The sequence below is a fragment of the Mesoplodon bidens genome (genome assembly GCF_964165515.1).
Source record: "Mesoplodon bidens genome assembly, chromosome: 8".
Classification (NCBI taxonomy): domain Eukaryota; kingdom Metazoa; phylum Chordata; class Mammalia; order Artiodactyla; family Ziphiidae; genus Mesoplodon; species Mesoplodon bidens.
In genome coordinates this window covers 52,737,317-52,765,073 of record NC_138165.1, presented here as the reverse complement: position 1 = coordinate 52,765,073, position 27,757 = coordinate 52,737,317, and the positions used below count along the sequence as shown (strand labels likewise).

Sequence of the window (27,757 nt, the reverse complement as noted above, 5' to 3'; positions counted from 1 at the left end):
ATCTTTTTATTTTTAATAGTAGTTTTCTCATCTGAATGCAAAATTTGGTGTTACTATCCCTTTACAAGTTTAGTCAATCAATAAGTAATTATCGAACACCAACTATGTCCTTAGTACCTAACTAGACACTAAAAGTTCTGCTTTTGCAGAATCAACGTCCCCTTTTAAGATATGTGAAGTCAACATTACTTTCTGTTATATTTTTCAATTAATGAAGTTTGTAAAATGAACATCAAGAAACTGACTCGTCAGTTGGTACAACTTTCTTTTTCAACACCATCAGTATGACATTTTTCATAAGCACTGAACACAGTTAAAACGTACTGTGAAAAAAAAAAAAACACTTGCTAAATTACAGAGAACTTTGTGGGAAATAAAACCTTATCAGAAAATAAAACCAAATCAGAACTCATAATTTTAGTTTAGTGCTAAGAATTTTCACTGAATAAAACCAAATACTACTGTTTAATTTGGCATTCTGATAAGTAAAGTAGAGGTGATATCTTACCCTGTTAGAGTTGTCATAGGATTAAAGGAAAGGTACATAAAGCACCTAGCACAATGCCTGGCCATACCCAGCAATCAATAAATAGTAGCTATTATGTCAAATACATTACTCTTAGGAGCTTTGTCTTCATTGTGATCATTATTGTACAGCTACATCTCTTCATCTTCACACTTTAAAAATGGGTAAGAATGAATTGCAGCTGCTTTCTTAGATAGGTTTTCTCCCATAAAATTAAAATCAAAACAGCATCGCTTTGGGAATATAAAAGATTTTTTGTGTGACATTGAAATCTAACTAAACATAATATATCAAAATAGATTAATTGAATATATACACAGATCAGTAATATTTTTATAATGATTTTGGCAAAAGGTCAGTCAACTTCATTAAACATATACAACAGTACACCTACTATGGGCAACGTGCTATATTATGCTTATGTGACTAAGGGTTGTGAAATCAATTCAGAGCAGCATTAAAAGAAACAAGACAGAACAGAAAAGAAAGAAAACATCAGAGTGCATCAAATGCAATGAGAATATGTATTACGTTATGAAAGCTTTGGGTCAATTATAAATATGCCTACATACATGGGTATACTAGATCACAATGTAAATATGTATAGTGGTGTGGGTCATCGTCAAAAGGTTGGAAACCCTGTTATATTAGAAACTTTGAGTCCTATGAAGCTGAATAATTACAATTGCTATCCTCAAGAACCTTCTGTTATTGAAGTATGACAAATACATAGTTAAGTATAAACAAAATCCCATGGACATTCAAAGAAGGGAGGCAGCATATCTATTTTAGAGGTCAGGGAAAGTGGTTGAGCTTTGACAGGTAGAAGAGGAGAAAGGGGTTCTGGGTAGTGACATGTGAGCTATCTTCAGGGAACAGTGAGTAAACTAGGCTACAGCCCAGGATACTCATGGATAAGGATTGAAGTAAGGCTAGGAAGGTGGTTGAAACCACACTGAGAAATCCTGACCAATGAGGCTATACTTATTTGATAAGGGTAGGAGAGGAGAAGGTGAGATACACAGAGATTATCTTTAGCAAGTTGAAGTTAGCAAAGGTTTACAGGATGGAGCAGAGGGCAACTCTAATCAGCCCATGAGGGTGGCCAGAAGAATGTAACTGGCCTAGATCAATGGTTCTCAGCTGCCTCAAGTGGGAGCTGGGGTTGAGCGTGCAGATAGATATCGGATGATGAGGAGTAAGATATGTTTTGAAAAAGCATAATTATTATACTCATTGTTTTTATAATCAAAACTTCAAAAACTGTCACTCCGTGAAATCCCCTTGGGGGTAGGGATGTTCACCCCATTTTAAAAGTTGAGGCACCCTAACCTCCAATGTCCTTTCTAGTTGTAACCTCATTTGGATGACTTTATTTTGTGGACCAGTAGGCTAAAGCTAAAAGAGGTGACATGGTTAATCAGTGTCAGAGCTGGAACTAGACCCTGAGCCTTCTAAATTCCAGGACCGTGTTCATTCCACTGCACCATATATCTGTGATGGTTTCCATTTTACAAATGTAACAATTTGGGCAAGGAGAGATATAGCTGGAAAAGCTCACGATTTGGATCCAGATATTCACTCCCTGTTGTGCTGCTTTCTGTCAGAGACTCCTGTTCTGATAGCCATTGCAGGAAACATGAATTTGTAAAATAGGCAGGCTTTCCACCAAAGTTTCTTATTGGAGCAAATTTTATTTTGACCATACCACACTCCAAATCGTGACCATAATACAACTACAGGAATTCAAAAAGATAAAACTCCAAAGCAATGTGCAGCAGCCACATTCCAAGACCTCCTATCTGTCAACCCAAGTCATATATACATATACAGCTTTTAAAATTAGCGTCTGTTTCTAATTTCCTATTGGTCTACCGATGTCTTGATTTTTTCCCATTCATTATTTAATTAATTTATCTATTTCCTTGTGTCATTCCCAAGCATACATTTCTCATAAACTTTAAGGACAGTTTTTGAAAATTAAAGAATATTTTTCCTCAGTAATGTTTTCATAGATATAACTTTTGAGAACAATTTCTTGAGAGATGTTTTAGGAGTTGTATGTTCTAGGACATATTATCTTCATGGTCTTCCCCCTGGTAGGATGGATAAATGATCTTGCGTTGAGAATTGCACTGAATTCTCTGGTTTCCATATAAAAGATAAATATTCCACTTACAGAAGCTGCAGGAGTAGAGTTCAAGCAGGCCTAAAGTTTAGGCCGGACGCAACGGCATGTCTGGGAGTGATCAGGGGAAAAAGACTGATTCTCACAGGATATGCTAAGCAACGGGAGTGAATTGTTACCAATTACTTGTGTCTAGCGAGTCTCCTGAACATTTGCTAGGGAAGGGCAGCGGCAGACTTAACAAACCTTTCCTGAGAAAGGAAAAGAGAGCTTCTCAAGTACTGAATGGGAACCTCACTCTTGTCTGGGGTATCAGTGAGAGCTGGGCAGGGGAGCTTGCCTCTCCAACTGGGAGTGTTGCTGACTCTGGCCCCATGCAACTGTCTCTGTCTAAGAAGTTGTACTCTTCACCTGCAAAGTGTCTTCTGGTCAGTTACACCACTGCCCCTTATGGCAGCCAAGTGACAACTGACCAGAGTGCAGTGTGATATGCGCCTTGCAAATGATGCAATGACTAAGGGTGCTGTGAGCAATTAGGGAGGGAAGGAAAAGGGAAGATATAGGACAAGAAGCACCACTGGAGTTGGGATTTCGCCAGGTGGAGAAAGGATATGCATGTGCCTATGTGCGGAGGGGCAGAGGAATTTAAGCAATAAATAACACAAGGCATGGATGTGGATATGTGCACAGATGTACTCATGAGATGGAAAAGGGAACTGGAATCCATGAGGGATTAGGCTGGGGTCAGAGTTTGAAGAACCTCATTCGCTGAGAGGAAATTTAAGTTCATCCTGCAGAAAAATCTATGAGACATGTTCTTATTGTTATACTATTGTGATTCTCTTCTTGGATGGTCTGGGTTTAGAAAGAACACCAATAACAGTAGGTGTGCGAATCAAATATCAAAGTGTCCAGAGGCCTGAAGACCAATCTGAAGCTTTTGTAGGAGTCAAGGTCCCAGAAGGTAAGGGCAAAAACTAGGAAAGAAGCAGTAGCAATGAGGGCGAGGCATGGGAATTACTTCCATGGGATATATTCTCTGATGTGAAATTACTGAATCACGCAAAGGGTATAGTAACTTATATGGCTCAGGACAAATAACTTACATTGCCATTACCATACATACAAATGTTTCCCCATTAGTTGGCCAGTCTTTGTTAGGATATGCCTTTACTTTTATTGCTTTCGTCAATGCAACCGCTTTCTCATAAATTCTCTGTATTTACACTTATTTCATTACTGGAAAAATTAAAGATTTTATTCCTAAAATTTGATTTAGCATTTATTTCTTCAGCTATCACTACTTCTATTGTTTATTAGCTGTGTGAGTAAAAGGCCTAGCCTTGTCCTTGGCACAGAGTAAGACTTCAGTAAGTTACGGTACTTATACTCTGTTGAAGCTTTTGCAATCTTTTATCTATAGGATATATTTAAAATCTATACTTCATTACTTATATGAATATTTTGTTTTGTTAGTTTTATTCCACAGAGGTTATTTATTTTACCCAATATCTTGTTTTCACTAAAAAATATTATATTTTAAAGCTGGGATAAGTATATTCGATTTTGTTATATAAGTTTGGTGGATGTTAAAATTATATACAAGTTGGGTTTATTTCAGAATTCTCTATTTTTGTCTGTTTTTCTACCATCATGTTTTTGAATCGGTAAAGTACTCTTTTAAAAGAGTACTTTTAACTTCATACATGTTCTGAATCTGGTAGGACATGTTTTCCTTCAATACTCCTTTGTTAGTGATTTCTCTGATATTCTTCCCGTTTATTTCTTTATTTTGTAGGAATTTTAGAACTACTCTGTGAAGATATATAAAGTAATATTTGGGCATCTTAATTGGAATCTTGTTAAATTCATAAATTAATCTTAAGAGATACTGTCATTTCTATCTGACATCTATTTATTCTTTCCTGTCAGGAGCATATATATCTACTTTTATTTTAATCTTCCCTACTTTCCCATTACATACAGTTGTTTTCTTCAGCAAAGGACTGGGAGACGGAAGACCTCACTTTCAAATCAGATTCCTGGGAAACTGCCTTCCCCAACCACATTCTTGGGAAAGTGATTATATGCCTATTTCTAAGAATCAGGTGAAGGTGGTTCTCTCTACTGAAAATCGACCTCAGATCCACGTTATTTCAATGGGATGAATATAAATAATTTTCCTCAGCTATAAACAGAGGGTGTTAATGCATGTTTCATTATCTAGTCATTAGATTGCTGTAAGGGTTATGAAATTATGTATTCAGAATTATTTGAAAATGTTACAATATAAACAAGGGCATGGTATAATAAAATGTAATTTTTACAATGTTTTCCCAGACAGTAAGATTCTAGAGGAAAGGAGCCACATTTTCTCCTCTTGCTATCCACAATATGGTGCCAGACCACACTATGAACTCAGTAAATACTTGTATGTTAGGGGAATGAGTAGATAGTGATAAAAGTTTTTTTAAAAACTAAAAGGAAAAGGAAAGGTATGGTCTAGAGAGAATGACTTTAATCTTACTGGCACATTTATTTCATCTCATATACAATTGTCTTACAATTCAACATTGATCAATACATTAATAGCTTTCCTTCTGCAGGGTCCCCGCGTAGCAAAATTTTATACCTTTATATTAATGTGATGTAAGTTACTTGTGTTCCTAGAACCTTTCTATTATTTCCCCCTCAGTGTAAGCTGCTCTGCTGAAAATGAGATTGTAGCTGGGAGCCGAGAAAAAAGGGAGATGGGAGGGGAGGGAAATGTTATATAATTATCCTACATTTGACTCCAGAGCAAAGGATCAGGAATATGCCAAGATCACTGTAATAACCATTGTCATGCCAGATACTAACCAGAAGCTTTCCACATACTGTTCTTAACCTCAAATTAAAGGTGAACCAGAAAGACTTCTGTCTGCCAAAAGTGTAGTTCAGGTTTTTACTTTCCTTTGCAATCTTTCTGCTCCCCGCCGCCCATGCCTAAAACTTAAAACTACTTCTCCCACAATGTAGGGAAAGAAGAATCCTGATGTAAGGCTTTGGCTGTTCACAGAAAAAACTGTTTGGTTTAGAGTTATCATTTGTGAGAAAGTATTAAGTATACAAACACATTCCATTGATTTGATATCTTAAGCATTTGCTTCTTCTTCTTTAAAAAAACAAAACAAAACACCATCTTAAGGGCTAACAATGTGACCTTGTCATGAGAATTGGCCTAAGCTAAAAATATTTGCATGGAGGAGCTTCTAGGCTTTTTGGTTCATTTGTAACATGAAGTGTGATGGATGCTTTACGTGGCAGAATGACCTTTCAATTTTCTGGATTAAAAATAATTAAAATAATGGCAAGAATGAACTTTTAAGGTTCAGCATCATTAATGTCCTCTTTTCATCCAAAATTCATGAAAGACTCATTCCGTATAAACTCTGAAGAGAAGTCCATGAGTCTTATAATAAAATCTGCATAGTAGTTTTGAAAGCAATTCCCTCCCCCCTCCCAAATTATGTAACTGTGCTTGAAATCCTCAATGTAACTCAAAGGGGTAGATAGGGTGGGTGGTTTTATTATTATTATTTCTCTTTCCCATCTTCTCCTTTGTATGGTACAGATGGATTAACTGAGGTTAACCTAGAAAGCTACAGGACCCAGTCCCAAACCTGATCTTCTGACTTTAATTCTTATAAATCAGAGTTTCTCAATCTTGGTACTACTGACATTTTAGGTTGGATACGTCTTTGTTGTGAGGGCCATCCTGTGCACTGTAGGATGTTTAGCAGCATCCCTGGCCTCCGCCCACTAGATGCCAGTAGTACCCTCCCCTCCCCACAACAGTTGTACCAACCAAAACGTCTCTGGGCACTGCCAAATATCCCCTGGGGGTGGAGGGCAAAACTACTCCTAACTGACACTATAAGTTTTCCAAAATGCCATCACCGTAAGTGATGATTAACTCCATTCCCACAGAGAGCAACTCGACTTCATATCTACTCAGCTTAATGGGACACAGTTGCTAGATGTGTCTTCAGACACGAGCTGGGATGTCTCCAGCAAGAAGGCTGTGGGCAGTACTCTCATATTTGTTAAAAGTTCTTTATTCAACACGGATAGACTCACCCAGACTAAGGTAGATATCTTGGGTAGGCTTTTCTCTCTGATGGGCCACAGATCATGATGCATGGTGGTCAGAGCTATGGTGGTCAGTAGTGCTTTTCATCAACTATTTCTGCTCTCCTCCATTCTGGGCTCAAAGCAGGATTGCATTTCCTGCCCCCCCCCCTTATAGTTGGGCAGTGCCTTGCAACAAGTTCTGGCCAAAGAGTCGAGTGGAACCCTATGTCACTTTTAGGCCAGAGCAGTGAATTGCTAATGAAAGAACATCCTAGCTTTCTCTTGCATCTGGCACAGTAACTGGTAATGTTTGTGATGGTGGTTGCTTGGGTCTCTCTATATGCTTGGGACCCTGAGTGACCATACGAATAGAACACTACTGCTCACCTGCAATAAACACAGAGCATGAATAAAAAATAAGTGTTGAGTGTTTTAAGCCACTGAGATTTTTAAGGCTGCTAGCTTAGCATAATTTAGCTTATTCTGACTGATGTAAGAACTGAAAGATGAGAACAGATTGAAAAATAGATTTAGGTTAAATCAAGGTCATTTATATGAAAACAGAAAATATAACATAAAACCACTTAGAACTTCCTTAAATCTTAGGGTTCTCTATTTTCATTCACTAACTCTCTAATATTTGGAAATCATTTCAATGTAGGCTTTTAATATATTTGATACAGTATGTAAACTACATTATTCTATTACACCAGACATTCTTTCATTCATTCAAATATTATTTATTGAACAGTAAATATAAACCAAGTATTATTTGGAATATCTTCCCACTTCATATTGTTTTTGACACCTTTCTTGTGATGAAGACAGATGGCAGAAAGAAGAGGGAGTTCACTTTAATATCTAAGGAGTGATATATTTAGGAAATGAATTTGAGGTTTTGTGGGGGTTCTCTGTTTATTTGTTTTTAAACTTTCCATTTGCAAAGAGCTTATTAGAGAAAATGGAAATGATTTCATATGAGTAGCCAGGAATTTTCCATCATTATCACCTCCTGCTGTCTTACCCGTAAAAGAGGGATGATTTTGTGGATTTCCACATAGAGGAGAATAGCAGAGAGGTGGGCTGACAAGGTTTGAATTGTGCATTGATAGTTGGATGGATGCGTGATTTCAGGCAAGTGCCTTAACCTCCCTGTTTCTGACTTTTCACAGCTGTGATATGATAATCACAAAAGTGCCTAATTCACAGGGCTGTTGTGATGAATAAACAAGGCAATGCACAAAGGGCTTCTAATGGTACCTGGCACATGCTAAATGCTCTAGGAACTGATGGATAATGCACTGGAGTTAGACTACTTCCGTGATGCAAACATCACAGAAGATGTTTGTTTTATTCACCACTTCATTTTAAACATCTAGTTTAGTGCTTGGCATAAAGTAGATATTTAAAAAACATGTGTTGAACACATACAGAAGTGAGTAGGCATGAGGAGACTGACTCCCAGGTTCTACTCCTAACCTTGCCACTACCTACTGCCCGTCTCGCCCACTGTGCCCAGCTGTGAGCACTTGGAATAGTCACTGTCCTAGATCTAGCATCTCTTTTGTAAAATGAAAGGATCATGCAAAAGAATGATAAACTATGTAGCTATAAACTAGAATCGATAATCAACTACTACACTTTTCAGAAAAAGGATGATAATAACCTTACTGCAACATAATTTGAAAATAATCAACAGTATGAAGACTCTACAAAGTTGCCCTACTGTGGTTTTAACATTTTCAAAAGAAATTTAATGGCGATTGTCTGCTTCAGCAAAAAGGGCAGTAAAACTCACCAGCACTAATGCCATCACTCAGAGATATGCTACCTTTCCCTACCAGTTCTGTGTAGAGGGAAGGAGAAAGAAGTTGGTTATAGAATAATTAATGTACAAACTTGCAACTAGAGTAAGAATAAGTCCTGGAGATCAAAAATACAGCATAGTGATTATAGTCAACAATACTGTATTATATACTTTAAAATTGCTAAGAGACGAGATCTTACATGTTCTCACTGTGAAAAAGAAATAATTATGTGATGTGAGAGAGGCCTTAGCTAGAGCTACACTGGTAATCATATTGCAATATGTAAATGTATCAAGTTATCACATTGGACACCTTGAATTTATACAATGTTATGTGTATAAATCTTAACTCAAGGGAAAAAACAAAGAGTAATTTAATGGTCCTGCCGTCATGTATTAAACCTTTCTTGGTTTTCCAATACATCTAGGCTTGTATGTGAAAGAGCAAAACTTGACTCATAAGGAGTGTAATCAAAGTGACTTAAGCCTTCAAAGTCTCAGTTTTTCCATCTATCAAATGGGATAATAATACCTAGGCCTTTGGGATTATCATGAGCATTATATGAAATAACCTGGCAAAGGACCAAGCAAGAAGCAAACTTTCAATAAATAATAGCAATTAACAGGATAATAATGATTATTATTAAAATTATTTACAAGAAAACCACTTTCTCATAAATGTTAACAGTGTTCAGAGTTATCCTTCTGGCTGATACTACACAGTATATAAGTTGGTTTTAGGGTATGGGTTTTAGATATGCTAGTGGAGCACCTAGAAGAGACAACAGGCAAAGAAATGTATGCCTGCTAGGTAACCCTTTGCGTGAAGTGCTGGATGGTGAGGTGGGGAAAAAAAATTAATGTTTAAACTTAGAGAAGCAGTTGGGTCAGAAAACAAGAAAATGGAAAGGTAGCACAGCATAGTGGTTAAAAGTATTATGTATTGATAGTTATGAGACCTCACTTAATTTCTCTGTGCCTCTGTGTCCCCACCTAAGAAAAATGGAGACAGTAATAATGAATGAGACTGTTAAGATGAGTTAACATTTATAAATGGCTTAGAACAATGCCTGAAATACAGCAAGTGCTATATTAGTGTTTGTCAAACTAGGACAGTGATACAAATGGCAGAAGTTACACAGAACTGCCTGTGAAGAAACCTTTGGAGTGAAGACTAGCAAGGTGGCCTTCTAGGAGCACAACTTGGAAATCTACCAGGCTCAGTCATCCAGCCAACAACTTGGGCTCCTCCTATGTGCAAGGTGAAGTTCTGTAGCCTTAAAGAGAATTGATTCACATTTGACATGACAGAGATGGGCCAGAGGCAAGGGCAGAAAGGAGCTCCAGTTGGGACTGGGAGTAATAGAGGTGTGTACCTAGGTAATATGACCCTTCCTATGGTCTTCCACAGCATTCCCTAATGATCCCACAGCATTCTAGGTACCTGTTAATTATATGTAAGTGTCTCCCCAAGGCAGGGTTCTCTGAGGTGCAGACTGAGTCCTGTTCACTGTGAAATCCCCCTTCCACAGTGCTCAGTAAGTATGTGTTGAGGTCAAACCAAAGTGAGTAAAAGATTGAGCCTGTAATTACTGAGCACTCAGTTCTTGGGCCCCTAATTGCTCCCCATCCCACTTTCAATCCCCAGTGCTGCTCTAAATAGCTCAGTGTTAATGTGTGGGAAGGGAGAGCTGTGATCCCAAGGACATGGCCCTTTGAGTAAGAACCTAGTCTTCTTTGTAGTGGTGGCTTAAAATTACCCAACAGTAAAGCTGGCTACAAAGCCTTCTGCTTAGGGATATCCTCCAGCCTCTTTCCTCAGTTCATCCACAAACACTTCAAAACTGGCACAAACAAAATTGAACTCACTAGCTTGGCAAATGAGCTGATTTTTTCTTCCTTCTTTCTTGACAGCCACCCATCTATCAAATTCTTTTCTGTTTTCCTTGAGAATCTCTCTCTCCTACAGCCCTCTCACTAATCTCTCTTCCACCACCTCACAGAATCACACTTGGATGACCGCTGCAGAGTCTCACTGCAATTCTGCCTACATATCACTGCAAGATAAATCTTCCTAAAATACACACTTTATCACATTTCTTTCCAGTTCAAGACCGAAGCTCCCTATTTTTTACCTTTACCTAATCTACTTTGCTCATGCTCCATGCTTTGGCCCTACCCTGCCCATGTATTACTTACTTATTAAGTTTTGCATGCAGAATCTTCTATTCTACTTAGTGACCTCACAGCACTAATCACTGAAATTGTTCTCTCATTTAAGTACAATATCTAAAATACTTGCTTCTCTATGCTTTGCCCATGTTGTTTCCCCTTTTGGAATATCCTAATCCTTTGGCTATTCAAGTTCTAGCTCTTCAATTAACGTTCTACTCTAAGCCACATGTGTCAGTACTAATATATAATTACATTATCCTGTGTTTCCCTCTCTGTTTCCTGTCCTTATGCAAAAGTGTTCCCTCTTCAGGAAAACTATAGGGCTTCCCTGGTGGCCCAGTGGTTGAGAGTCCACCTGCCAATGCAGGGGACGTGGGTTCGTGCCCCAGTCTGCGAAGATCCCACATGCCGCGGAGCGGCTGGGCCCATGAGCCATGGCCGCTGAGCCTGCGCGTCCGGAGCCTGCGCTCCGCAATGGGAGAGACCACAGCAGTGAGAGGCCTGTGTACCGCAAAAATAAAAAAAAGAAAACTATAAACTGCTTGAGGGCAGGGAGTTTACATTTTTATCTGTTTATTCAACAAATATTTATTGAGTTCCAGCCTTGTACCAGGCACTTCACTAGGCTCTGAGGTACTGTGATGAACAAGATAGTCATAATCTTTGTCCTCCCAGCACCTACATTCTAATGTTTCTGTGTATGTGTGTGTGTGGGGGGGGGAGTGAGATAACAAATTACACATAATTATATGATTAGAAACTGAGGGAGGCACCATGAAGTAAAGGTATAGGGTGCCATGAGACCATTGCAAAGCTTCACATTGAAAGAAAATGTTCTCCAGCTGAGAGCGAATGAATAAAATACAAATAGGCAAATGTGCAAAGGTTTAAAGAAGGCTGGAATCTTAGAGGAACTGAGAAAAGTTTGGTGTCCAGAGGGGCAGAGGATGAGCCATATCATATGAAGCGACTGAGGTACAAGCTGGGTGTACTTCCTTGTGTTGTACCAGAATCAAAAAGTACTTGCTATGTGAGGGTAAACTTTAAGTGGTCCTTAAGATTCATAAAGCATGATGACAGAGGCCATTTCTGAACTTTTCTTGTCTGGATACTTGGAGTTTACAAAAAAAAGCTGAATACCCAAAGCTTAAAAAATATGAACACCTAAGTGCTTAGGACGGTGGTTGGGATGCTCATCTTACTGACCCAAACATGCCCAGTGAGGATGCAGGGTGAAGGAAATGGCTTGGAACAGGCTCCATGTGGCATTAAGGATGAGAAGACCTGCTGCTATCAGCTTTGGATTTTTGTTTGTTTTCTCAAGTTCAATAAAAAAGGCATGGACCAATGACAACTATGATATGTGTCTACTCCACATTACAAGTTTGATGCCAAAATGCTTTACACAGACCACCTAAGAGATGGTAATATATTTCAGCCATCCAATGTGAGTAGGAATCAAACCAGTGACCCCGGAGGTGAGAGGGTGTATATCCAATTACAAATTCCCACTTTCCTTAAGTGTTAAGATGCCTAAAGCAATATATGTTATTTACATCAGGATGCATTGTATAAACTATATTTGATAAAAGAGATGACTTCACGTTCTCAACTTAAATCAAAGAATGCTTACTTAAGTATTTTTTTAATTGAATCACACTTTAATGCCATCGTATCACCTTTTGGTTAACAGTGCTCATCTTGATTATTCTAACAAAGGGAAACATGGAAATTAATACTTAAGTTGTACAGCTTATGTCATCTATAAAAATACACACTAGAAAATTCAAAAGAAATACCTGGGACATCTGTGAAGGTTTCTCCAAGGACAGATACGTGGAAATTGAGTCCTAAGTCCTTAAGATACATCAATACCTTAAAAAAACTCTCTGGATCTTTATCATGCTCCCTGGAAATAAAAACACAAAACAAAACTTGTGATATCTTAGGGTATGTGTTAGGAAAAGTGTTTTCACTTCTCATAGTATCAATTCCTCTCATGGTCTACTGTTAGTTAGGAGAGCCTCTGGCATCCAAGCTCAGATCTTCCCTCACCCTTATACTGTAGCATTAGTATTGAGGGTTTTCATGAATCTAATTTCTCTATCATGGAAACCCAGTCTTATTGAAGTCTCAAGGCTCTGCAGCCTTTTATTAAAGGAGAATCTGTTTTTTTCACATTTTTTGGTTAGACTATAGAAAGTCTAGCTTATTTTCCTTTCTCCTAAAATGGTTAATTTTCCACTTAACACAGGTTTTTAACAAAAGAAAAGACCAGTCTTCAAAGGACGATTCTCTACTGATCATGAGAATGTACCAAAGATGCTTTTCATTTCCATGAGTCTGAGTACCTCTCTCTCACATTTACTGAGCCTCTTTGTGTCCGCAAGGAACACACAGTTTAGGGAGTGAGATTACAGACTCTCTCACTAATCTCTCATTTTTAATAATTGAATGGAGAATTATAAATACATCAAAAGGGGTAGGCCTGAGTCTAAGTCCGCTGAGTATTAACTTGGGAGTGGAGGTTAGTCAACGCATAAAATAATAGTAATAAAGATAATTCTTTCATTTAGCAGAAGCTTTGAAAAACATGGATTATTTTTGTTTGTTTAGCTTGTCAGTCTTCTTTGTAATGACAGAATGAGAGGCTAAAGGACACTAAAATTAAAAAAAAATCATCAATTCAAGAAATCACACTAAAATGGAATGACTTACTTTTTACATTCTAAGGTGTGAATATTTCAGTATTTCTTGCATTTAATTACACTGTTTTAAATTATCTTATTTCAGACAGATGTGGACCAGATGTCTTCAATATATTTGTTTTTTCATTTATAATTCAGAATTTAAACTTATTTTCTATATTTCAGAGAAATAGTTATATATCAGCAATTGAATTTCTCATTTACCAACTAATTATGTAAAATAAATCTGTAAATTGATCAAACTGCTATATGAAATATGAAAATTATATCATTCAGGAAATCTCATGAAAAATGACATCTGCAACCCTAAATGTGTTAATTCACAATTCAGTCAATATTTTCAGTATCAAGAATTAAAACAAATGCATCTTCTGATTAACATTTTAAAACAGCATGTATAATCTCCTGGAATTGTAAGATCTTATAGAATTAGAGTTCTGTAACAATTTACTTTAAGCTCTCAGTTTGATTTGCTTCAAATAATAAAGAATGCAGTGGCAAAATGTTCATTGCTTTTTAAGATGATGGGTATTACACACATGTACCATTGGGAAGTTTTGGGGTAATTCTCACATATACTACTGCTGTGGGCAAGAAAAAAGACTCAAAACAGTTTAAAGTAAAGAATACACCATATGTTATCTTCAACCATATCAATCAAATAGCTGCCACCTAACCTGTAATATATGTTATTTTACTCTGAATCTCTTGGAAATACGTAGATGAAAAGAATGGAAACAATATAACATAATATATTTTAAGGAGGGAGTAACACTACAGGGAAATCTAGCCACTCAATTCTCTAAATTTTTCATTCTGAGTTCCAAAAATTTTGGCTATGGGTCCCTGAGAGAATATCTATTCTAAATATTTCCTGCTGCTTGTTTGTTGGTTGGTTGGTTTGTTTTGTATTAAAGTAAAAGTAGATGTGGTTTGGGCTTGGAAGGAGGTTTAACTGGGTAGAAGCTGTAGTTCTTAAAAGATTCCAATGTGAATATTTTCAAAGCAGCGGGCTTCATGAACCTATACTTTCAGTGTTTCTATACAAGATAAATGCATGACAATCCTACTATATTCTTAAGATATTTTTTATAGGTGGACAAAAGCTCTCATATTCAATAGTCACTTTGCATAAGAACACAAGAGATTTGCATGAATCTCCTCTCTTTTTGTTTAAACTATAATATATGGATGAATGTAAGGTGAGATTCTTCTTCCAAATAATTATCCCTCAGAAAAAGAGGCATCTTATCTAAAGTCTTTATAAAGTCTCTCATAATACCAGGCACTCTCTCAATTACTTTATTTTGAACAAAGTACAGTTTAGGGAAATAGCATTAACCTGAGACACCAACTGATGAGAATTGTGGATAGTTTTAGCAGTCATTCGCTTGATGGGACCGGTAAAAACAGAAGCCAAGGGATTTAATACTGCGTTAGTAATTATTTTGGGAGACATGACCTAAAAATTCAAAGTGTTTTTGAAAACAAGTATTTTAAAGATCACTAAAAAAAGTAATAGAGTAAGTGTTTACTGGAGACTATGAGTAGTAAGTGGGTTTTTATAGCCAGAGAAAAGATTTCCAGTGATGGCATCATACAGTTTCACAATCTTGCACCCCAAACTGCTTAGACTGAATTCCAGATGACAGGTGGCGGAAACATGCCAGCTGCCTGACAAGGTGGTACCATTCTGATGTCAAGAATGCATGGGAGGGGGAGTTAGACTAAAACTACATCATAAACTATAAGGTTGAGAAAACAGCATTACTTCTAAAAATATTCTACATGATAATATGCTTTAAAGTATTATCTATGTCTAAATTAGTAGATTACACATTATAAGTAGACACTTGGCTAGTTCATCCATGTGCCTCAAAGTTTACATGGTCAATTTAGCTGAAAACTTTTCTCGGTTTTCTCTTTAGACAAATGGGAAATTGCCTACTATTCAGAGAATCATTAAAGATGTGCACAGATATCCAGCCACAGCCATATATCAAGGCACGGATATAGCAATGACAGAGCTCAATATATTTTGTCAAGAGAGGAACTCACTGCAGATATCCAATGGATCATCCATGGATCTTATCCTAGCGCCCATAATATTAATGGACCCATTTAGCACAGAATGTGAATCTGTCTAAAATTCCTTTCTAAGAAATCTAATGTGAAGTTCTCATACTTATGATCTTAGAATAAAGCATGAAATATAGGATGAGGTATTCTAAAATAACATATTGGGCTTCCCTGATGGTGCAGTGGTTAAGATCCTGCCTGCCAATGCAGGGGACACGGGTTCGAGTGCTGGTCTGGGAAGATCCTACATGCCGCGGAGCAACTAAGCCCGTGTGCCACAACTACCGAGCCCGTGCTCTAGAGCCCACGAGCCACAACTACTGAGCCCATGTGCCAACTACTGAAGCCCACGCGCTTAGAGCCTGTGCTCTGAAACAAGAGAAGCCACCGCAATGAGAAGCCCACACACTGCAAGAAGAGTAGCCCCCAAGCGCTGCAACTAGAGAGCCCACGTGCAGCAACGAAGACCCAACGTAGCCAAAAATAAATAAATAAATAAAAATTAAAAAATAAAAATAACATATCAAGTGCCCCTTTTTGTCAACAGCTATCAGGATTAAACACACATTTAATGGTATCGTCAATTCTTTATAACCACATTTGTAGACTTACAGGCTCCTAAACTCTCTTCTTCTGCTGTCACCGATTGCTGGTAGGGATGTAAATTGCAACAATATTTTAGAGGGCAATTTGGTAATGTACATAATAAGCCTTAAATTGTATATAACTTTTGCCACAGTAATTCCAATTTAGAAAAGTTACCCTATGAAATAATTAAAGAGGTGCACAGAAATTCAGCCAGAGTATGTTCATAACAGCATTGTTTATAATAGCAACCATCTGTAAACAACGTAATGGGATGATAAAGAAATATACTTTGACACATACATATGATACAATACCCTGCAGCCATGAAATAATTTTGTAGAAGTATATTTTTGGCATGGAAATATATTCAAGAAATACTGTTAAGTAAAAGGGAGGTGACAGAGCAATACGTATTTTATGATCTATTTTTGTAAGACAAATGAATGTATGTGCCTAGAAAAAAGTTTGGGGTGAACTATACCAAAATGTTAACAGGGTTTATCTGTAGGGGCTACCTTATAAATGTTTCTCTCTCTTTTTTTTTTTTTTTTACATGTTTTCTATCATTCCTTTAATAAATATTTTTATGTCAATCATTTTAATGCTTTAAGGAACCACCTCTAACATTCTGTCATAAAATTGTATTCATAAGGATTTTTGCTTAACTCTGTAGCATTTTTAGTATTTATAGTGGCATAATTCCTTATTTCCTGTGACATTTCTAGATTTGACAGCTGCCCATCAAGCAAACTTGATTCATCATAAAACATTCTAGAAGATGAGTCAGAGTCCAAGTCTCCCAACAATTCCCACATTCTTGACTAGGTAAGAATGAAACAGTCTGGCTGGGAACTCATTCCTGTGCAGCCCAACTATGGCAGAAGAGACCAGAGCAGAATATTTCAGGCTTACTGGAAGCAGCAGATATAGCAAGAACAGCTTTTATTCCCAAATATTATTCAGAACATTTGAAAAGCATAAACTGTTTCCATGTGTTTTTTCTTCCTGTATCTGTTCTCTCTCTGTCGCCTTTCCCGTTTAGTTTTTTAGAGCTAAATTTCTTCTTATTCCTCACTTAACATTCATTCAGTAAATATTTATTGAGGATTGCTAAGTTTCTCCATACTTGTCACTTATACTCAACTGTTACCCTTTCCTGTTTTCCCACATAACTTTATACTTATTGAATGCAATCACTTTGATCTAGTTCCTTGCCTTGCCTGGGCAGAAACCTGGCTCTTTTCAGATGCTGTAACTTTCCCAGCAGCATGTCACTCTGGATTGAGAGGTCCATGAGGGAAAGATAAATGATGCCTGCTTTATTTACTACTAAGTACCCAGTGCCTTGCGAGTGGAAGACATTCTTTGTGTTCATCAATATTCGGTTCTTCTTTTTTTCTGGGCACACGAAAGACTCCACTTTCATCCCCTTGAAGTAGGAGAGGCCACAGGACTAGTTCTGACCAATGGATTGCAAGCTGATTGATGTGTGTCACTTCCAGGTAAAAATTTCTAAGAGCAGTTCTGGACAGCACCTTCTCTGTTGTAGTGATCCTTGCAGAGGTCTTGTATTAAGATGGTTAGGTTAAAAGAGTGAAGTGGTCTGGACTGCTACATGGAGAAGAGTTGCCCAATAAAGCTATCTAAACATGCAGCAGACTTTGAGTTGGTGAGAGAATTAAACTTCTGTTGTGTTTAAGCAACTGAGATTAGGGGGTCTTTATTACTACAGCATATGGCGGCCTATGCGGACTAATACATTATCTGTGGCATAAAACTAGCTGCTCTAAAAATATTTGTTGAATGAATAAAGGTGTAGGAAAAATAAATTACATTTATAGAGCCCCTGCTATGTGCAGGATCCCATACTAGGCACCTAATCATAATCTTAATTAAGCCTCTCAACCAAGTGGTCATAGAAATATAACTATTCTTTCATTTAAGATCACACAGAAGAGACTGAGTCTGCATTTGAAATCAGGTCTCATCACTCTAAAGTCATATTCTTTCTTCTGTACAGTCTTTGACTTTTCCATTTCTTTCTTCCTACATATAATGAGAAGAAAAAGAGAGCTGGTACCTTCAGTCCATGATTTTGTTTCCAGACCATCAAGTGATGGACATTTCTTAGATTGCTACTTGAGGTTAAAACCCATTGGATAAGAGATGGCAATAAGAATAATGGGAAGTAATATGGAATTATATGATCTCTCAACACCATGGTTTCAAATTTCTTCACCTTTTCTGATACCCTGCTAACCTCCATCTTTGCTTCCTCATTATGAAGTACCGTGTTACTTCCAAATTCAGTGATGTGTTCTTTATTCCAAAACATAAGGCTTCTATTTACCAGCTTGTGTTAGTCGTTATGATCACTTGCTTCTCTATTATCATTTCTAGGACCATAAACTCTTCACTTCTCTCTATACGCCTGACAACAATTATCAGTTTGGGTTTCCTGCCACAGGTGCTGCTTCTGCTTTTAAAACGGTGCTTCAAATAGAATTCAACCCATAGTCTTATGAGCCATCAGCTTCTCAGCCTCTCCTCCATCTGATACTACCAGTGCCTGTCTTTCTCTAACTCCACCAGCCCTCCCCACCATCATTTCCTTACAGGTGACTAAAACCAAGAATACCCGCTGTGGCTTTCTCTGAATGTTGTTCATACTGCATTCTGCCCTTTAACTTTCCTTTCAGAGAGAGAATGAAGGGTACAGTTCAGAGACAAGTGGCTCTGCCACTGATCAGCAGTATGACTCTTTGTATGTTATATAACCTCACATAGCCTCAGTTTCTTCATCGTCTGAATGGGGTAGTGATAAATGTTAGTTGTTAGACATATATACACTAATTAATATGTATAAAATAGATAACTAATGAGAACCTGCTGTATAGCACAGGGAACTCTGCTTCACTTTGCTGTACAGCAGAAACTAACACAACATTGTAAAACAACTATACCCCAATTAAAAAAAAAATAAAATGCTAGTTGTTAGGGATGAAGAAATGCCTGGCACCCTACAGATACACAATAAACTCTCATTCACTTCATCTTTGGTATTTGTGGTATTTTAATATTTTAGAAATGTTAACCAATTTATTCCATTTGCCTTCTACCTGAACACATTCAAGAAACTAAGATGTTTTATGTTCGTTGCTTCAAGGAAGGCTTGAGACAGGGGAAAAGCCCCCCAACCTCTACCAAAAAAAGGGGCAGTCTTCTTGGTTGGTCACAGAAGCAAAAGCCCCTGTAGAAATGGTAAGGACTTCAGATAGGTACAGGTATTTAAGCAAAATGCTATGTGACAGTAGCAAACACCCTCCCACAACGTGTCACTGTTCTACCTCTAGACAAGAAACACGGAGGACTGATGAGGGAGAGTTGAGGAAAACAGAACTGTGAGAGTCCCTGAGGCCATGAACTACACTTCCTGAGTTAGAAGCCGAGGAAGAAGCATGACCCCAGAGAGTGAATGTCTGAGGGTATGTATCTGGGCACACAGTACTAGGGACATTCGTGAGAGATTCCCGAGACATGGTAGGCATAAATGTTGAACCATGGTTTCCTTGAGTATCATGGAAGAGTCACAGGGCTGCTGGCAGACTGAGAAAAGCAAAGGATCCCTCAGCAGTGGTCTGGGAGGAATGAGGACCAGGAAAATGGAAGACAGAGAATCTTGAACGGCTTGAGCTTTCCATCACCATATTGAAATGGGCCATTGCACAGAAATTAAGTCATAGAAAAATAAAATTCTAATTTATGCATATCAGGGTTTCATGCCATCTGCACATTCATATTCTCATCTTTTAACAGCAGAGGGAGAGATGTCTGCTTTTCCAAATTCAAAGTCCATTAGAGCTCTAGATCTTCTACCTTGTCTCTTTGAGAAATCTGTGTTCTCATGGTCAGTCTCCTTCCTAAAGCCTGTGAGCCTATCCCCTCCTCCACAATTTCTTCATGTATGTCTTGGGCACTTTTAAGTTATCCTTTTTACCTGACACCATTTATCGATGACAATAGTTCCAATAATATACTATTTCTAGGTGTCTTTTCACAGATCCTTTCATCTTAGAATATTAGCTATATATCCCTCCTTTCTTACCTCCTGTGTCTTTCCTACAACTTTCCTCCCATTCTTTAATTCTGTTGGATGAAAATGCTCTCTAACAATACTAATTCCCACCTATGCCCCCCTTCATTCTCATCTTCTTGTATTTTTTCCTACATTTGAGACCACTGACCATCTTCTGCTTTCTTAGAAGCAATCCTTGCTTGGTTTCCAAATAGTGTATTTAGACTACAACCTAATGACCTAATGACCAATTACACCTTCCCACTCATTTCATCCAGCAGGCCACCCAGTGAAAACGATATTCAATGAATCATTTTTCCCACTAGGTCTCACAACATGATCTCCTTTTAAATTTCCCCACTGCTAAAAGCTTGGACCCCCCCAGGTTGCTTCTCTTCAACAATGATTCCCACTCTTCCCAGATATTGTATACAGTAATCTCACTCAGCTCTCTAATTTGTCAATGAGCTCTCTTTCTCTACAACTTTAGCCAGGAAGTCAATAGAATCCCATGACTCAAATAACTGGTAGGCCATGAAGTGTCTCAGTTAAGATGAATTGGGTCTTCCCCACTCTTAGGATGTTACTTAGGCAGCAGCTACCGTTGCACATACTTTTAAAGCATCACAATGTATGTAATTACTTCTTCTCAGACCTGGGAGGCTCTATGGAACTAAGCTCTTTCCCCAGTTCATTACTAAGTCCTTCTGTTTCCCTCTGTAATAAAGTTTCTCCTTGTCAAATGTGGTGATCTGGGCTATAATGTGAAACTGACAAATCATTTAGATTTTCTTTTGTATTATAACATTTCCCTCCAAGAGATGTGTAGAAAATACATTCAAAACTGCTTGCTGGTTATCCTGAGAGCTACTCCTGTAGTCCATCTCCTAGAGTGAGAAATTTGTCTAAGGGAGAAGCCTAAGACATTCTTTGACATCACTGAGAATTGTTGTGTTTTTACTTCTCATATAGGAAGATGCATGATTTTTGTTTCCTGTTTTACCCTGACTGCCAGGAAGCTTACAGTCAGGTTTTCCCATGCTTAATCTCAGCATCTGTCAGATGGAAATAACAGTACCGAGAATACAAGAATAGAAATTTAAAAACTCACTGGTTGGGCTCAATAGTAGAAAGGATATTGCAGAGAATAGAATCAGTGTTCTTGAGGTGAACAGAATTTACTCACTGTGAACAAGAGAGAAAATAGACAAAAATATAAAATAAGAAAGGACCGAACCTCAGGGACCTGTGGGACAGGAACAGAAGACTCAACATTTTGTAACATCACAGTTCCAGGAGGGGACTCTGTATGATTTCTTACAACTGTATGTGAATCTACAATTATTCCAATACAAATTTCAATGAAAAAAATGCATGCTCAATGTAATAAAATAAAAATAATTCTGAAATATATGAAGTATGCACTGAAAGCCCCTATTTCTTACCCTTCCTGATTCTACTCCTCATATGTAACCACTACTAACAACTGTTTGGTGAGTAGCCTTCCTGACCTATTTCTACGCACATGCACCAATATATATTTGTGTGAGTGTACTTTTATATACTCTCCTTACTTTATAAATATGAGATCATTATCAGTCATTCTGCACTTTCCATTTTCATTAAATACATCATAGACATCTATCTACACCAGTGTATATAGATATCTCATTTAATAATGTTTACCTAATATTTCACAATTTAAAGTAAATCCTCCTACTACTGGACATTTAAGTTGGTTCCAACTTACTGATGTTTCAAACAATACTTACAGTGACATCTGGTTCTTTTTATAACATTCAAATTTCTGTTTTGTAGAATCCTTATTCATCCTTGTTTTTCCCTCCTACCCTGCAAATGTAGCCATCTCAAATCTCTAACGAAGATCTATTTCCCCTGTCCTACAATGTTTACCTGCCTTTTGGAACTATCCTACTTTCAAAGATTCACCTACTCACACTGCTATGTTGTAAGTTCCATGAGGGCAGAGCTCATGCCTTTGTTTACCCTGTATTCTCCATGTGTAGAATTAGGCCTGGCATACAGTTTAAAAAGTTATTATTCTGAACTGACTCCAAATCTAGATCACCTCTCATGAATCTAATCTTTTTATCCCCACCTATTATAAATTATTTTTTTACTATTTATATAATGAGGTGAATACACAGAGTCTTCACTTGGCTCTTCCAATGACAACTCATCTATAATACTTAAAAACTAAGCTGTTGCCTTGTTGAACACAGCATTAATGACCTAGCTCCTCTCTGGTACTGACACATCCTCATCCTCCCAATATTCCAGGACTCAAGGCTGACACATTCTGAACACAAGGAGGCTGCTTCTAAGTTGTCCTGCTAATAAACTCATTACCAACCTTACTATTTTCTCCTACATAATTTAAGATTGCTTGATAATTTCCATTTCTATAGTACAATGTTATCCCCTCATACCTTGACAACACCACTGAGCTTCAGACTCTCCCTCTGCCAATTCAGCTTCCAGAAAAACTCTTACATTATCCGCTTCTATGTGATTTTCCTTATATATCTCTTCTCTGAAATGCATACTAAAAACCCACTAAATTGAAATTAAGCCACCCTATCCAACATTCAAATATTTCAATCAACTCATTCCCTCAAATGAGTGTTGATACTCATATCCATTCTCATCCTCTTCCTGTCTCTGTGCTGTTTTCCATCCACAGCTCTTGTGTCTATAATTCCTGAGTCTGGAACACACTCTCCCCTCCTCTCGGCCACTCTTTGCCCATTGCCTCTTTCACTAACTTTGAGTTTATTGTTACTAGTAGTCATCCCTGTGAAATCCCATCTCACTCTGAATCCCTGCAAGAACATTCTCAAGTTACTGATGATTCCATGAATGTGTTCTTTTACATTATTTCATATTTATTTGTATGTTGTCCTCATAATTCGTCTGAAATCCCTACCACAACAGTGAAATCCTTTGACTCCAGAAGTTGGTGGGCACTCAAAATATGATTTTGGAGTGAGTGAATAATAGCTCTGTCATGGCTGAATAGAGACAGTTATATATTTTTTAGATTACAGTAGGATAGGTCTATGAAATGACATGAAGGATCATGTTTTTTTTTTTTTTAATGGACAATTAAACATGGCCTGGATTATTAGATGCCTTTCATTCAAATGAATTTCAATTCTTAATAACAGGTTTTCATATTCAGTTGTGGACATTTTGTCACATCTAGAAATGACAAGGTCTTCAATCATATGGGAAAGAATCTTAATTTGAAGAGAAAATTCTGCTCCAAAACTTCCTTCTGATTTAAAAAATGTTAAAGTAGAAATGGGCAGAGTGACTCATAAAAAATCCTTTCAATGGGAAGAAAAAGGCTAAAATTCTGTTCATTTTATGTATTTCATCTTATTTCTAGACCCAAATGAGACTGTTGTGTTTTTTGGCTGACACAGAGATCTCCTAGAAGAGACATCTCCCTTACTAAGCAGCAACTGCTAAGCATACCAGATTGTCATGGCAATGACTGTGGAAAAGGAGGAACGCAGTATGGGATGTCTGTTCTATAAAGACCTGCTCAAAATGACATGTTCTTGTTACTACATATGTTGCATTTTTTCATTTTATAAACAGTTTAATTATGTATCTCCTCTCTTCTCCTACATTCTCATAAATGAAATAAATCTGTATTATTCTACTTAGTCCCTTTCACAATAACATAAAAGAAAAAAGTTCACCCCCAAATTTCATTACCCAGTCTTTTTGGCTTATTATTTAAAGGTATTAAGAACTACTCACATTAGGTACCAAAGATAGACTAATCATTCATATGGAAAAGGATAAAAGATTCTGAATATTGTAATAGCATCACATGCTATAAATTAACTATAATGCTCAAGAAATGGTTCTTCAGAATGAGAAGCCTCATGAACCAAAGTCTTAATTAATTAAATCTACTTATTACTAGGAGGTATCAGAAAAATTTATTTCTGGTAAAGAATGGATAACAAAGAAGAGTCGAGTATGTTAGATAGTGTATTTGGTGAGAGATCTTTTTGAATAAATAGTTTGCTTTAGACGTGTATGTAAACCCCCCCAAAAAGAAAATGCTTATTGAAAACTAATAATAATCGATTCATCTATAACTATAGTTCTAATGGTGTGTCTTATCAGAATAAATGATGTAAAATAGTTTACATGGACGATACAGCCTAGTGAAAGGAGGGTTAAAATCCTAGTTCTGGGGCTTCCCTGGTGGCGCAGTGGTTGAGAGTCCACCTGCCGATGCAGGGGACACGGGTTCGTGCCCCGGTCCGGGAAGATCCCACATGCTGCGGAGCGGCTGGGCCCGTGAGCCATGGCCACTGAGCCTGCGCGTCCGGAGCCTGTGCTCCGCAATGGGAGAGACCACAACAGTGAGAGGCCCGCGTACCGCAAAAAAAAAAAAAAAAAAAAATCCTAGTTCTGATATTTAGTAGCTGTAATCCAGGGCAAATTACTAAACCTGTCTGAGATTTAATTTCCTCATCTGTAACAATCTGGCTAATAACACTCAGTTCAAAGAGCTGTTGAGGGGATTAACTGAGATGATGTATATGAAACAATTTTCAGTGCCTGGCAAACAGAAAATACACAATAAAGGATGGTGGTTGTTATAATTATTGTAATAATAATTATTGTAATCATCATTGTTTTATTCTTCATTTATAGAACTGGGAATTTAAGAATATTCTAGTGAGTTTGATAGCCACCATAATTGGGCAAAAAATAAAGTTTGCTATACTTTACAATCAGTTAATTTATAGTATAAGTGGAATGTGCCATTATTGAACTTTTCATAGAGTTACAAATGTGATTTAAAGCACAGTTTGTGTTTGTGTATAAAGGCACACATGTGCTTAACTGAATTTTTCTTCTCAGACTGTATCCCTAATTCTGTCAAGTGCCACCATTAATCTCATCACCCAATCCACAATTAGCCCAGACACCCTCACATCAACAATCAATCTCTGAACCAACTCCTTATTACCACCCAAGTATGTTTCTCCTTTCTTGATATAGTTCAGATGCTCATCATTCCTTCCAAGAACTATTATAACATCATATCAAATCACTTTCCTAAATAATTACAACTGAGATCAGGGGAGTCAATTGTCATTCCCCCCCTTCTCCACTTGGACATTACCCAAAGGCAACAAGGAGAACTGGAAATAGAGTGCAAATGTAATCTTCCACAACAATAAGACGTCAACCCCCCGAACCACACAATAGATGGAGAAGCTGCCAAAAATAATGAGGATCAAAAAGGCGGACAGGTGGAAGTGAAATGGAGGATATCCTCTGATTCTCAGGGACAGCTGGCAGAAGGCGCTTCTCCAAGGTGAGGAGTGTGCTGTGAGTGCAAGACCAAAATCCCTCCTTAGCAAAATGTCAACAGGGCTTGTGGGCTGCTGGTGCTAAGGGTTTTCTGAGCCTGGTTCAGTCTTGAGAAGCAGAGAATAAAGTGCTAAGTAAGAGATCAGACAGAGAAGGCATTTTTGCAAGAAGTAGTCTGTTTGACAATCATCTTTTCTGGGAGGATTACAGAAATACATTGGCTGGTACATGAAACAATTTTTTTCCTGACATTCATTTTTTATGTATTAGAATGGCACTGGAAGTTGAATTTCCCATGAACATTCTAAAATAAAGGTAATCTTTTAAAAAGGTAAACATCAAAAAACCTGTTCCTTCTGTTTTAGACTCAGATTTTATGGACTTCATTTTTTAAAAATGAAATCTGTATCACACTTTCCAAATGAGAACTTACCCAAAGATTCAGTAGTATGTGTATATTCAGTTATGACAATATTTTCATTTAGGAAAAAGTTCACCCATATTCTAGAGAGCAGTATGTATTTGAGATCAAAATTAAAGAATTCATTTTTCATTTTTTTGCATAGAGTTTCTCCAATATTCTAATTTGGCTTTATATGATTACATTTTAATACTTTTTCACAGTTATTTAAACTTAAAAGTTAACTTATATATTAGTATATTTTAGACTTCAGAAGTATTAAAATGATGGACAATTTTAACCATTCAAGTCAAAGAAAGAAGTCAGTGGTTTTATGTCTTTGATGTATTTACAGGACAGATATGTAATAAATGCCTCTTAGGTGTTTTCATCTGTAAATTGGACTTGCAATATAAAACCCACCAAGGAAAGGTTATAAAGGGGTCTTTTCTTTACTTGAATATCAATTACCTTTAGGAAGAATGCCAAGCAGACCAGCTTTATATTCAAAATGATACATAACAAAACACTGTGGTTGGTTCTAGGGTCCAAGTGTATTATTTAAAGTATAAAAATTCAGAACAACAAAAAATCTCTCATCTAGTGTAAGTTTTTGGCCTTAGGACAAGAATATCCTTTTCTCCGAAGTCAGGAATTTATTCGATGAAGGCGAACTAGGCACCACTGCGTGCCAGACAGAACTTACACAAGGCACTGAGATGCAAGTATGACTAAAGAGAACAGGAGACCCAACCCTCAAGGAGTCTAAATTCCAGTCAAGGAGAGAGCCTGTTCCCCCTGTGCTGTGATCTGAGAGACAAGAAGGAAAGTCCATTGTCCACAAAGCTCATCTGTGACTGTTAATGCCTGAAGTTCCCTAATCCTGGAGCCTTTGACATATCTTGGTTGTACAGTATTAACAAAGTACCTGTTCACAGAAGGTTGGTACTAAATATTATTTGATGGCTGGATGGTTAGATGATTAAGCGAAAATTCCCTTTTTGTGTTTCATTTTGGAGAAGCAGGTAAACAAGCAACCTCTTTAAAACACAAATATCCCTGAGGAGATAAGACATCAAGATATTAGCAAGTATGTACACGTTAGTGAGATTTAATTTAAAATTATATGTGTGTATCTTGTATTCTTTGAGGATTAATCTATTGAGACAGATTACTACGAGTATGTAAACTCGATGGTTAAAGCAGGAAAGTCAAGAAGACGAGATTTTCTTTTTGCGGTACGCGGGCCTCTCACTGTTGTGGCCTCTCCCGTTGAGGAGCACAGGCTCCGGACGCGCAGGCTCAGCGGCCATGGCTCACGGGCCCAGCCGCTTCGCGGTATGTGGGATCTTCCCGGACCGGGGCACGAACCCGTGTCCCCTGCATCGGCAGGTGGACTCTCAACCACTGCGCCACCAGGGAAGCCCAAGAAGATGAGATTTTGAAATGTGAACACATAGGGAAGGTTAGAATTGTGTGAAATAGCAAACAAAAGGAAATTTGGGGTGCCTAGGTGACAGCTAAATGGCTCATGCTAGGAGCAGGGTAAATAGTACACAAAAGTAAGATGGGGTGGTGCCTGCTATGGAAAAACTTCCCCATTTCACATTTGCTGGAGGCCGGCTCCTAAAATAAGGATTAGGTCTGCAACAGGTAAAGCTTTTAAAATGGACTCCAAACCTAAATGTCCATCGACAGAGGAATGGATAAAGAAGATGTGGTGCATATATACATTGGAATACTACTCAGCCATAAAAAGGAATGAAATAGTGCCATTTGCAGAGATGT

The 27,757-nt window shown here is 37.6% G+C and overlaps 1 protein-coding gene across 11 annotated transcripts in view; it reads right to left on the bottom strand.

Annotated features, from left to right (window-relative positions):
• GTDC1 (glycosyltransferase like domain containing 1) overlaps positions 1 to 27,757 on the bottom strand; it is a 390,290-nt gene that overhangs the window by 14,873 nt on the left and 347,660 nt on the right. For all 11 annotated transcript variants that reach the window (XM_081242639.1, XM_081242640.1, XM_081242638.1 and 8 more), the window contains one exon: positions 12,549 to 12,658. In XM_081242639.1, coding sequence (XP_081098765.1) covers positions 12,549 to 12,658 — 110 coding nt within the window. The remainder of the gene's footprint in view (positions 1 to 12,548; positions 12,659 to 27,757) is intronic.